The sequence below is a fragment of the Eriocheir sinensis genome, unplaced genomic scaffold (genome assembly GCF_024679095.1).
Source record: "Eriocheir sinensis breed Jianghai 21 unplaced genomic scaffold, ASM2467909v1 Scaffold29, whole genome shotgun sequence".
In the NCBI taxonomy this organism is placed as follows: Eukaryota; Metazoa; Arthropoda; class Malacostraca; order Decapoda; family Varunidae; genus Eriocheir; species Eriocheir sinensis.
Genome location: NW_026111598.1, coordinates 1,119,555 through 1,133,266, shown reverse-complemented (window position 1 = coordinate 1,133,266; position 13,712 = coordinate 1,119,555). Strand labels below are relative to the sequence as shown.

Below are 13,712 nucleotides of genomic sequence, written 5' to 3'. Positions count from 1 at the left end.
CCAGCAGTTAGACTTCAATAACCACTATGCGAGTCTGAATAAACCCGTGAATTTGAAGCCATAATGGCCACGTATTCTAAGAAGCTTTCGGCTCTCCCAACAACTATTTCCCAAGGTCACAAAGGAGATTAGTCGGGTCCTCAGGAGTGTTTTTTTTAATGTTCACGGTGTAGATGCCTCGTCAAACTATTACTAGGCTCATAAAATTACGCATGGAAATACTAACACAACATCTTCTATGAAAGCCTTACCAAATGTGTGTGTGTGTGTGTGTGTGTGTGTGTGTGTGTGTGTGTGTGTGTGTGTGTGTGTGTGTGTGTGTGTGTGTGTGTGTGTGTGTGTGTGTGTGTGTGTGTGTGTGTGTGTGTGTGTGTGTGTGTGTGTGTGTGTGTGTGTGTGTGTGTGTGTGTGTGTGTGTGTGTGTGTGTGTGTGTGTGTGTGTGTGTGTGTGTGTGTGTGTGTGTGTGTGTGTGTGTGTGTGTGTGTGTGTGTGTGTGTGTGTGTGTGTGTGTGTGTGTGTGTGTGTGTGTGTGTGTGTGTTTCTGCGTCCACCTGATCTAGACTCAGCTGCGTGCATTCCTAGCTCCAAGCTCCCCAAAACCAGCGTCTTTTCGCAGCCTACCTCCTGGAGCGAGGCACATACTATGTACACAAGGACTCTAGGCTCCTTGCCGTACACACCAAACACTTTGATGGCTCCCCCGCCAGTGCATCGTGTTTCGATCAAGCGGCCGCGCAGCCCCGACAAGGGCGAGACGCTGCGGCTGGTGCTGGAGCCGCCGTCGGTGCCCGCCAGGAAGAGGCGGCTCGGCAGCCACCCGTGTCTTCACGTGGATGACCACAACCGTGTGCTGGGTTCGGTGAACGGCCACGCGTGCCTCGTCCAGCTGGACTCCAGGGCCCAGATCACCTTCCTCTTCCACACCATGGCCAAGAGGCTGGGGCTGATCACCGGCACGGAGCCCACCGAAAAGCAGGACATCGACCTCTGGATCGGCTCGCGGGTGCTGGACGTCATAGAGCTGAAGGCCGTCCCCATCAGTCTGGGGGGCGGCGTGGAGATGGTCGTTCCCGCCACTGTGTTCCTGGCGTGGCTGGAGGACATGTACGACGCAGACGAGGTCGTGCTGGACGCTCACCACTTGCGGCGCGGCCGCATGGTGCAGGTGTTTCGGCCTGACGGCAGCGACCTCTTCGTCTGCCGTCCGCAGCAGCAGCGGAGGAGGCCGAGGAAAACGGAGCGCTCCGTGGAGCCTGACGTCCTCTGGGTGCGGCGGGAGGGCGGCGCGGCGCGGGCCAGGCCCATGACGGTGCTGCTGGACACCGGCGCCCAAGGCTTCCACGTGTCTGAAAGACGCCGCAAGCTGCTCCTCGCAAGCAGGAAAGGCCGCAGGCCGCCCAAGCGCGTCGTGCTGGACTTGGGCGACGGCTGCCGCGTGAACGCCGCGCCGCTGGAGGAGGTGGCCTCCAACGACCATGACTTTGTCATGGGCGTCTCCCTCCTGTGCAAGTACGGCGCCGTGCTGGACCACGCCCGCCACACGCTCGCCTTCAAGACCGGCTCCCAGTGGCGGGAGGTCAGCACACAAGGCCCTCAGCAGGGGGTGGTCAGCGCACAAAGGTTCCACTAAGCAGCTCGTCGGGAACAAGGTGGTGGAGGCGAGAAAAGCGTGTGAGGATAACAGTTACATGGCACACTAAACACCAAGCCAGCACTGGGTTCACAGGGAAGGGTGTGGCCAACACACCTCCAAGTAAAGGAGAGATTTATGTTCATGGACGGTGAGCTTAGGTGTGGTTAAGTTTACAGGAGCTGCCTTGAATAAGCCCACCGGCCTTGCAGACGTCTTATGTTCTTCTTTTCTCTATCTCTCTATCTCTCTCCATCTACCTCTAATACTTTTCAGGTGTACATTACAGCCTCGGTCACACATCCACGTATCAAGCCCACGTATGCTCACGTATGTGATTTTTGGCCCATACGTGGCCATACGCGGGTTTGTTGCCGCGATCAACTGGATACGTGTCAGGGGCCGATGTACGTAAAGCTTGCACGGTCAACATAACGACGCCATAACGTAAGTACGAGGTAATGCGTGTCAAGCCTACGCACTGCGCAAGCATGACGTGACGCTTACCCGAATCTCCTTTCTCACACTACATTCCCTTCATTCTCTCCTTCCTTATTCCCCTTTTTCTTTCCATCTCTTCCTAAATTTATCCATGACTTTCTCTCTCTTGTCTTCGCGGAAGCACTTAAATCTACACTCTCTAAAAAGGCGAAGGTTGCGAGGAGACTTGATCGAAGTCTATAAATGGATGAAGGGCTTTAATAAAGGGGATGTCAATAAGATTTTGATAGTAAAAGGGCCAGGTAGGACGCGTGGCAATGGTTTCAAGTTAGACAAATTCAGATTCAACAAAGACATAGGCAAGAATTGGTTCACTAATAGAGTGATGGACGAATGGAACAGGCTTGGGAGCCATGTTGTTGGTGCCAATACCATAGATACATTCAAGAAGAGGTTAGATAAAGCCATGGATGGTGAGGTAAGGTGGGGTTGAGTGTACAGGAGCTGCCTTGAAACATTTGAAACATTTGAAACATTTATTAATAGCCTATTAGGCACAGTCACATATGTTGTTGTATGTATTGTTAGAGGCCAGTCTTTATATAAGCATAAGCTTTTCAGGCCAACCGGCCTCTTGCAGACTCCTTGCGTTCTTATGTTCTTATCTCATCTTTCCACTCCCTGTCCCTCCCCCCTTCCTTTCCCTTCTTATATTTTCTTTCTTTCCTTACCAATTCCCTTTTTCTTTCCATCTCTTCCTAAATCTGTCCGTAATCCTCAATACACACTCGTGTGTGTGTGTGTGTGTGTGTGTGTGTGTGTGTGTGTGTGTGTGTGTGTGTGTGTGTGTGTGTGTGTGTGTGTGTAATTCACCTCTTGGTCTGCTGCGGGTCTCTCTCGAGACAGCCAGCCGTTCCCCTACGGAAGAGCACAGAGCTCGTAGTACCGATCTTTGGGTAGGACTGAGACCACTCACACACAACACACCGCGACAACGAGGTCACAACTCCTTGCCTGACGTCGCGTACCTACTCACTGCTAGGTGAACAGGGGCTGCACGTGAAAGAAGATAAGCCCAGCTTATCTTCACCCGGCCGGGGAAGATAAGTTGGGTTTATCTTCTTTCACGTGTAGCCCCTGTGTGTGTGTGTGTGTGTGTGTGTGTGTGTGTGTGTGTGTGTGTGTGTGTGTGTGTGTGTGTGTGTGTGTGACTCGCGTCTCATCTACCTACTCTGCAATGGGTTTAAAATTCAATGCACAGAAAACAGAAATCATAGCACAGTGTATAAACCACCAAGAAGTACCTTTCCACTTTCACATCAATGAAGATCCCATTAGAAATAATAGAGACTTACACATACTTAGGCAGTGTTGTCTCCTCTGAATGCCATCATAATCTAGAAATTCAGAGGAGAGTAAACCTTGCCTCCACTGCTTTTGGATCTTCTCAAATAACAACCTTCGAGTAGACACCAAGGCTGCTGTGTACAGGGTTGTATGCATATCCACACTGCTTTACGGCTCTGAGGGATGGACCTTATACAGACGTCAGATTAACATCCTGGAGAAGTTCCACATCCGATGCATCCAAAGGATTGTGGGAGTGACATGGAAAGATAAAGTAACCCACGACGAGCTCTACCATCGGACTCAGACCAGCAGTAAAGAAACCCTCCCGGCACAGCGACACCTGCGCTGTCTGGGTCACGCCATCAGAATGCCTCAGCATCGACTACCAAGCCAATGCTATATGGCCAACTTAGGGAAGGAGGTAGAACTACAGGAGGTCCAAAGAAGCGTTATAAAAATCAATTCAAAACCCTTCTAAAGAGGTGCAACATCCAACCCAAAGACCTAGAGACACTGGCGACGGACAGGCAAGCCTGGAGGGCTGCATGTGTAAATGGAACCACCAGAATCAAACAAGAGAAGTCAAGAAAAAGGGCAGAGCAACGTATCCAACGACAACAACGCAACCTAGGAGCCGCACCTGTGGGACAACATCCCTGCCACAGGTGTGGTGAAGTGTGTGGCTCCCGCATAGGACTCAACAGCCATCTCCGGTGGCACCGACAGCACGACCCTTGATCATCGTCTTCATCATCATCATCATCATCATCTGCAGAGCAGTGGCGTCATCGACATCGATGGACTGCCACAAGCAAGCAAGCAAGTGTGTGTGTGTGTGTGTGTGTGTGTGTGTGTGTGTGTGTGTGTGTGTGTGTGTGTGTGTGTGTGTGTGTGTGTGTGTGTGTGTGTGTGTGTGTGTGTGTGTGTGTGTGTGTGTGTGTGTGTGTGTGTGTGTGTGTGTGTGTGTGTGTGTGTGTGTGTGTGTGTGTGTGTGTGTGTGTGTGTGTGTGTGTGTGTGTGTGTGTGTGTGTGTGTGTGTGTGTGTGTGTGTTCTTGTTTCTGCGTCCACCTGATCTAGACTCAGCTGCGTGCATTCCTAGCTCCAAGTTCCCCAAAACCAGCGTCTTTTCGCAGCCTACCTCCTGGAGCGAGGCACATACTATGTACACAAGGACTCTAGGCTCCTTGCCGTACACACCAAACACTTTGATGGCTCCCCCGCCAGTGCATCGTGTTTCGATCAAGCGGCCGCGCAGCCCCGACAAGGGCGAGACGCTGCGGCTGGTGCTGGAGCCGCCGTCGGTGCCCGCCAGGAAGAGGCGGCTCGGCAGCCACCCGTGTCTTCACGTGGATGACCACAACCGTGTGCTGGGTTCGGTGAACGGCCACGCGTGCCTCGTCCAGCTGGACTCCGGGGCCCAGATCACCTTCCTCTTCCACACCATGGCCAAGAGGCTGGGGCTGATCACCGGCACGGAGCCCACCGAAAAGCAGGACATCGACCTCTGGATCGGCTCGCGGGTGCTGGACGTCATAGAGCTGAAGGCCGTCCCCATCAGTTTGGGGGGCGGTGTGGAGATGGTCGTCCCCGCCACTGTGTTCCCGGCGTGGCTGGAGGACATGTACGACGCAGACGAGGTCGTGCTGGACGCCCACCACTTGCGGCGCGGCCGTATGGTGCAGGTGTTTCGGCCTGACGGCAGCGACCTCTTCGTCTGCCGCCCGCAGCAGCTGCGGCGGAGGCCGAGGAAAACGGAGCGCTCCGTGGAGCCTGACGTCCTCTGGGTGCGGCGGGAGGGCGGCGCGGCGCGGGCCAGGCCCATGACGGTGCTGCTGGACACCGGCGCCCAAGGCTTCCACGTGTCTGAAAGACGCCGCAAGCTGCTCCTCGCAAGCAGGAAAGGCCGCAGGCCGCCCAAGCGCATCGTGCTGGACTTGGGCGACGGCTGCCGCGTGAACGCCGCGCCGCTGGAGGAGGTGGCCTCCAACGACCATGACTTTGTCATGGGCGTCTCCCTCCTGTGCAAGTACGGCGCCGTGCTGGACCACGCCCGCCACACGCTCGCCTTCAAGACCGGCTCCCAGTGGCGGGAGGTCAGCACACAAGGCCCTCAGCAGGGGGTGGTCAGCACACAAAGGTTCCACTAGCAGCTCGTCGGGAACAAGGTGGTGGAGGCGAGAAAAGCGTGTGAGGATAACAGTTACATGGCACACTAAACACCAAGCCAGCACCTAGGCTCACAGGGAAGGGTGTGGCCAACACACCTCCAAGTAAAGGAGAGATTTATGTTCATGGACGGTGAGCTTAGGTGTGGTTAAGTTTACAGGAGCTGCCTTGAATAAGCCCACCGGCCTTGCAGACTCCTTATGTTCTTCTTTTCTCTATCTCTCTATCTCTCTCCATCTACCTCTAATACTTTTCAGGTGTACATTAAGAGAGTTTCCGGAGACTAGGAGGCTGTGTCTGAGGGAACACTAATGTCTTTGGGGGTTGACCCAACAAGTCCATATTTCTTTGAACATGTTGACTGACCACTAAACGCACAGCGGACAAGACTTTTCTTGTCAAGGTCCTTTGCTTTTTACCAACTCAGCGTGAATTAGCCACAAAGCAATTCCTCGTGAGTGAAACAACGGCACCCAAGCTGTTTTTGTAATCTTTTCTCTTAATTTCCTCGATGATGCAACATTGCGGCGGAACTTAGGAGTCAAAAGACTGCCCGTAAGAGGAGGGGAGTTGATGAGACGAATAGCCTTAGACTCCACTCTGTCCAAGAGAGCAAGAGAGCCGTAGCTGAGTCGACAGAGTGACGGCGCCGCGTTCAGGAGGACGCGAGTTCAATCCCCCCCCGGTGCCACCAAGCTGGGATTTTTCAGCCGCCGCCGAGTAGCTTAAAAACTACCCACATACTGTCCAGAAGACCACCTATCAACCTGGACTTTAGATTCTATGATTAAAAATGAGCTCCGGGAGGGCAGCATGAGCCAATGCAAGATGGCGCAACTATAAACACTCGCCTGCGCCAGAACGGGCTGGGCCGACCATCAGGCCCCACCGGGAAGAAGCCTTGGGTCGACCATCAGGCCCCACCGGGAAGAAGCCTACCGGCGCAATAGGCCGCGACGTAAAAAAAAAAAAAAATCCCGGAGGGTTTAAGAATATGGGCTTTACTTATTTACTATCCTATTTACTAATTATTTACTATCATTTTTACTGTCTATCACTAGCTAAATAAAACTACCCATTGAGACACTAACACAACCCCTACAAAAGCCTTATCAAATGTGGGAGTGTATGCTCTTAAACGTTTGAGAATGTGGTCCAGAAGGTCATGAGACTCAGAACAGGCGTGGGTTGGTGTGGCCGGGCAGAAGCAGCAGCATCCAACAGCTTCTCGCGAGGCCGACTTTAACGCCGGTGTGTCGGGGAGCAGGCGAGGCGGCGCTTAACGAACGAGAAAAATGTCACAAACTGGAACGAACCCAGACAGGGAACGACGGTAATGATACGGACAGCCTCCCCCTTGCTTGAACACACACACACACACACACACACACACACACACACACACACACACACACGGACTAACTGCCTGACTGACTGGTTGAGTGAGTGAGTGACTGACTGACTGAATGACTGACTGACCGACCGATCGACAAACAAACAGACGGATACACACACACACACACACACACACACACACACACACACACACACACACACACACACACACACACACACACACATTGTTGTCGATTGTTACTGCGAAACTGAAGTAGCTACACTCATATGATTGCGTAATTTTATCTGTAACTAAAATATTCTATGTCCTCGAATACTAAATGTTAGGTAGACAAGTTTTCTATCACACACAATAAATGCTGCCAAAACCTCGCTGTGAATCTATAACGGAAAGATCAGCGCTATATTTCCTTTCATATTCTTCGTAATAGTATAGCTTGTACGATTAAGTGTCACTGGTTCTTCTGTGTCTGTGGAAGGAGGCATTTCAACGACGGTTTCTTTAATGCTTTGTTTGTCTTCGCGCTCTGACACTCCATTCTCTTTACTGTCTTCCCTTCCTTGGCGAGCAAAAAGCAATGGACTGACGGTTTTCTAGATGTTACTTTTGTCTTCGCGTTTTACATTCCTTACTGTCTTCCCTTCCTTGGCGAGCAAAAGCAATGCACTGACGGAATGGACTTTACTGTTGTGTTTGTCTTCCCGTTCTCCTTTCCTCCCTGTCTTCCCTTCCTTGGCGTAATACACTGACGGTATCCACAATGTCCTGTTTGTCTTCCCGTTCTCCTTTCCTCCCTGTCTTCCCTTCCTTAGCGTAATACACTGACGGTATCCTCAATGTCCTGTTTGTCTTCCCGTTCTCCTTTCCTCCCTGTCTTCCCTTCCTTGGCGTAATACACTGACGGTATCCTCAATGTCCTGTTTGTCTTCCCGTTCTTCTTTCTTCCCTTCCTTGGCCGCCTGAAAGTACCGCCCGCCGCCGTAACACTCGCGGCGGGGCTGGGTAAACACGGCCGTGATGAAGGTCGGTGCATACGGTGAGGTGCGGCGCCTTAACTTCAGACGTGCCAGACAGATACAGCGGCTGCACCTCCCTCGCTGCGGCCCTCCCCTCCCGACGCCGCTCCATTCCCTTCACTGTTGGCTGCCCCCCTTCTCTATCTATCGACCTATCTATTTATCTATGTGTATGTATCTGCATTATCTACCTCTTTCTTGATTTCACATGTTACGTCTCTCCAAGTACGTCGCGTGGTTTCTCTGAGGCTCTAAACACCGTTCCATTAAGGCTGCTAATTGAATTTCTTCCTTTTACGAGAACGATTCTTTCATTCTTTTTGGGGAAAGCGACGCAAAGCCAAAGCGAAACCAAAAGTCTCCATTGTATCCCAGGAAGATATCAACTTCCGCAAAATAAATACGCAAGATGTATGTAAAGAGTTTTGGCTCAGTTCGAGGATTACAACTTTAGGGGCCGCGGAGCCTGGAAGATTTGGCCCCGGCCCGCATGAACGGTCCATCATGGGGCCGCGCGGGCACGCCGGGGAGGCGGCAGCGTGACTACAGGCTTCTTAACGTGCCCCTTTCACTTATTACATACACTCTTATCTTTATCTAAGCATTCACTCATCATTCATATAAAACCCAGAGTGGAGTTATTTTCACCGCATGAATTTCAACTCTGCAAATATCACAGGCTTGTCGGTGAGTCACAAAGGTTGGAATGTTGCTGACAACTACCACAAGTCATGAAATGGGTACTCACCTTGCGTGTCGACGGAGAAGTACCCCTGCCCGTCCCCGCCGATGATGGCGTACAGCAGCTGGTCAGTGTCGGGATCCCGGGCCTCCAACGTGATGACCTCAGCGCCGGGGGGCAGGTTCTCCTTGACCCAGGCCCGCAGCACGCGCTGGGGGAACATCGGGGGACCCAAGTTTTCATCCACGTCGTGGACTTGGACGAAGAGGCTGGCGTCAGCGCTCAGGGCGGGATTGCCGCCGTCCTGGGCCCGGACCGTCACGTTGTAGGACTGCCGCGCCTCAAAGTCCAGCGGCTGGGAGAGGCGCACGACGCCGGTTTTCTCGTCGATGCGAAAAACATACTCGTGGCCGCTGACGAGGCTGTAGGTCAGCTGGCCGCCCATGCCTAGGTCCGGGTCGGTGGCCTGCAGGGACGCCACCACCGCGCCCAGCGGCAGGTCCTCCGGGATGTCAACCCTGAGGCTGCGGGCGGCACCGAAGTCTGGCAGACAGTCGTTGATGTCCAGGACCGTCACCATGAGCCGGGACAGCGCAGACTGCGGGTGTTCGGGCGCGCCGTCCCACGCCCTCACCCGCAGGTCATACTCACTCCGCCGCTCACGGTCCAGGCCGCCCAGCATGTACACAATGCCAGTCGTTCTGTCAACCGTGAACTCGTCCACATCCGACACCAACTCGTACGTTATCTGGGCGTTCAGACCCTCGTCCGCGTCCTGGGCAGTGATCTGAGCCACGCTGGTGCCGTTCCGCGTGTTCTCGGGGAGGTGGAGGCTGTAGCTCACACGATTAAACTCAGGAGCGTTATCATTCACGTCGACCACTTTGACTGTGAGATTCCTTGACACACTCCTGTGCGGGACGCCGAGGTCATACACAGTAATGTTAAGGAAATACTCTGGCGTCCTCTCGCGATCAAGCTCAGCCACCACCTTCAAGACCCCTGTTTCAAAGCCTATCTTGAACACCGAGTCCGTGTCACCGCTGGAGACGGCGTACACCACACGGCCGTTGTGGCCCCGGTCATGGTCCTTCGCCGCCACAGTCAGCAGCTCGGTGCCGATACTCGCATCCTCGCGGACCTTGACGATGCTGGGAAACTTTTCTGGGAGCTCTGGCGGGTGGGAGTTGAAGCCGTAGCGCAGCGGCAACAGGGCGTAGTGTTCCTCGGCGGCGTTGTTCTCCGCCGCGGCCGCTTCCACTTCCTCAGCCTTCGATCCTATATCCGTTTCGTGACACTCGACGTGGGAGTGTTGCTTGAGGGCGGCCTGGCCATCTTTGCGTTTGGTGATCACCGCGACCGTCACACTCGCGGGGTCAGACACGTGGGTACCGTCCGTGGCCGTCACATTGAGAACATACGTCTTATGCGGGTCACCAGGCATCACAACTTTCCTGAGGTCACACGTGAGAGCCAGCACACCCGACGAACTCTCAACGGACCAGCACTCTTCGTCCATGTCATTGTGTAGCCTGTAGCTGATGATGCTTCCGTTGTCAAGGTCCACAGCCGAGAGAGCAAGGACACTGGTGCCGACTGGGGCGTCCACGGAGACCCAACCTCTGCAGTCCACGCCGACGAACTGCGGCCGGTTGTCATTCACGTCACGAACCTTTACCTTCACTGTTGTCTCCGTCTCCCTCTTGAAAGGCGTGCCCCAGTCCGACGCACGAACTTTGATGGTGTAGACTCTTCGCTGGGCCTCGAAGTCCAGCACGGCGGAGGTTCGCATTGTCCCGTCGAAAGGGTCAATCACGAAGGGAACTTGGTCCAGATTGGCAATACTGTACGACAGGAAACGGTTCTCTCCCGAGTCTGCATCTGTGGCGACCATGCGTGTGACGTAAGACCCCGTCGGCTCATTCTCGTCCAGCGTCACCTCCGTGTTGGGCGTGTTGAACTGAGGCGCGTTGTCGTTGGCGTCAAGAATTCTAATTATAACCTTGGCCGAGGACTGTTTCCTGAGGGCGTTGCTGGCCTGGTCCACCGCCGCCACCGTCAGGCTGTAGTAGGCCGTCAGCTCATGGTCCAGCCAGTCAGCCGTTGATATAAGGCCTGTGCGAGGGTTTATAGAGAATTTTTCGTCTTCATTCCCTGCCACGATCCTGAATAGCACTCTGCCGTTGATGCCCTGGTCCGTGTCCGAGGCGGCCACCCGCACCACGGGGGTTTGGGGCGGCGCCTCCTCGCTCACCGCCTCCTCGTACTGCTCCCGCGCAAACACCGGCGCGTGGTCGTTGACGTCGGCAATGTTGACGTGGACGCTGACTCTCGTCCTGCGCGAGGGAGTCCCACAGTCGACGGCCTGGATGGTTAGGTTGTAGCCCTCTGGCGCCAGCTCGCGGTCCAGCTGCTTGAGCACCGCAAGATTGTACTCCTTGTCGTGGACCTGTGTGACGCTGAAGAGCCTGTCGGGGTCCCCGGCCACGATGACCACCTGGTCCACGCGGCCACTCTCGCCCTCGTCCTCGTCGTCCACCTTGATGATGGCGTATATGTGGGTGTGGGCGTGCTCGACCACGTGGGGCAGATGCTGGACCGAGATTCTTGGCGCGTGGATGTTGACTTGGTACACCTGGACCTCCACTGTGGCTCGCGCCGCGGCGGAGGCCCGCGTGTTAGGTGGCTGCGGCCCGCGGTCCTGGGCGAGGACTGCTATCCTGTGTGGCCGCCCATAGGTGTGGGAGAGTGGGCGTGTTATGCTCAGGACGCCCTTGGTCGGGTGAACGGCGAACAGGTTTGACGTGTGGTCCTGCAGCAGGTAGTAGACCTGGCCGTTGATGCCGTCGTCGGCGTCGTGGGCCGTCACGGAGAGGAGCTGCGTGTGGAGCGACGCGTCCTCGCCCACGCTCACCTGGTACGACGTGGGAAAAAACAACGGTATGTTATCGTTCGTATCTAGCACCCGCACCGTCACGTTGGCCCTGGCCTTGAGGGGCGCACCGCGGCGGACGGCACTGCGGGCCTGCGCCTCCACCACCAAGTTGTACCGCTCCCGCCGTTCACGGTTCAGTACGTCCCGTAACCCTGTTTTTGTCCTCACGTGCAGCACCACGACGCCGCCAACCACCTCCGACTCGGCCGTGAAGAAGCCGTGCGTGTCCCCGTCAGCTATAGTGTACGTGACGTGGGTGGTGGGCGGCAGGTTCTCGAGGGACACGCCCATGAGCTCCTTCCCGGACACGTGCGTCCTGGGCAGCGAGTTCTCGTAGATGCTAACATTGTACCAGTCCCTCAGGAACCTGAGAGACTCCAGGCTGGCTGCCGCGGCGGCGCTCCAGCACAGCCACGGCACCCCCAGCAGAAGCACTAGAAGGAAGAGACGCGAGGGTGGCCGCGGCCGCCGGCTGAGAGGTGGCCTGTCCGGGGCGTGGCGTGCGGGAGGCGGCGGGGCCAGCAGCGTCCGCAGGCCCGCTCCCTGGGCCATCATGTCATCATGTCACGTGGGGGCGGGCATCACCTGCAACGAGACGACACAACGTTACACGTGCGCACACACACACACACACACACACACACACACACACACACACACACACACACAGGTGTATGTATGTTCAGCATCAAATATTTAGATCATAAAAATATGCCTTCGAAAGAAGCCTTACACCTGCATTACCTGCCAAAAACATTTTCTAGGAAACACGCAACCAACAAACAGAGGAATTAAAAAAAGAACCAGAGAAAAATGAAGATGAATCGAGAAAGAAATGAAACAAGAAAAGGCGACGAAGAACCTAGGAATACAAAACATCATCTGGGAATCGTGTGTGTGTGGCGTGCATGCAATATGTCCTCGGCGACAGAGTTCCATCGGGCGACGTGAGGCCGGCGACGCATTGCCCAGGTGTTCCATCCCTCACTGCCGCCACGACAACACCTCGCCACCGCCCGCCGCGACGCTCGGGAATAAAGAAACGCTGTGCGCTCGAGGACTCCATTCACACCACCTTGCCTCGGCCCGTCAGGAAGGCGCGTGTGTGTGCATGTGTGTGAGGGTGAGAGACAGACAGACAAATATTCAGAGAAACAGATGAGCTGAGAAACAGACACAGACAATTTAGGCGTTTTACAAGGAAGGAAGGAATGACGATTATAAAAACTACCGATTCAAAATTCAAAAGAGGTCAGGTATGCATTGAAACAGGATAAAAAATTACCGTAGTTATCATCAAACTGGAATGGAACATGACAGCAAAGAACAGTGTAGAGAGAGATAGAAACATTATAATCGTGACCTTATTAGTAACGACTCACTCCCTTCACCTCTTCTCTGTCAGTCACGGTCTACAGTCTCCCAAAAGGATGAAAAACACATCAGTTATAACTACAGTCAGACTAGACGATTAAATACAGCAAAGAAGACAGCAAAGTGAAGAAGAAAAACAGCATACTCCATACGAGACCCATTTCCCGAGGCCTACACTCATGGGCAGCTCCACAGTCCAACGCAATCACTGTAAGCTCCCAAACCAAACCATATTCACCACAATGCTCCGTTACTTCTACGCAATACTAGATACCAATAAAATTTTCCTGTGTAGTTTCCTAAAATTCCCTCTTTTTTATATCACCACCAAACACTTTAGAGATACAAGTAATTTTTTTTGTCCTATTGTATGTTTGGTTGGTGAGCTTACAAACTTGCTGTATTGGACTGTAAAACTGGCCCTCAGGCATTCACGGTCCAGAGTCCCCCGAAGCTTTTCCTCAAACCCAAACAGCAGCAGCAGCGCCACGACTTTTGTTACGGCGGGAAAGACAAATAGGAAAGGAGTTTAGAGAGTCGAGAGAGGAACATTCAGACCAGTCATCGCATAGGGTTGTTATATATCAGATATTTTTCAGGTAAACAAACAGATTACCACTTTATAATGTTTGCCCGCGTGTGTGTGTGTGTGTGTGTGTGTGTGTGTGTGTGTGTGTGTGTGTGTGAGAGAGAGAGAGAGAGAGAGAGAGAGAGAGAGAGAGAGAGAGAGAGAGAGAGAGAGAGAGAGAGAGAGAGAGA

General features: G+C 54.0%; 2 protein-coding genes across 2 annotated transcripts in view; one reads left to right on the top strand and one right to left on the bottom strand.

Moving 5' to 3' along the window:
* The first annotated feature begins 261 nt into the window (after positions 1-261).
* On the top strand, positions 262-6,260 carry LOC126991491 (uncharacterized). The gene is made up of 2 exons (XM_050850249.1): positions 262-1,650; positions 5,589-6,260. The coding sequence occupies exon 1, from the start codon at positions 645-647 to the stop codon at positions 1,629-1,631; it is 987 nt and encodes a 328-aa protein (XP_050706206.1). The 5' UTR covers positions 262-644; the 3' UTR covers positions 1,632-1,650; positions 5,589-6,260.
* A 2,421-nt stretch (positions 6,261-8,681) lies between these two features.
* Positions 8,682-13,712, bottom strand: part of LOC126991495 (fat-like cadherin-related tumor suppressor homolog) — a 45,904-nt gene continuing 40,873 nt past the window's right edge. Inside the window, exon 2 of the mRNA XM_050850251.1 lies at positions 8,682-12,164. Within this exon, the coding sequence (XP_050706208.1) occupies positions 8,682-12,134 (3,453 nt within the window). The 5' untranslated portion in view covers positions 12,135-12,164. The remainder of the gene's footprint in view (positions 12,165-13,712) is intronic.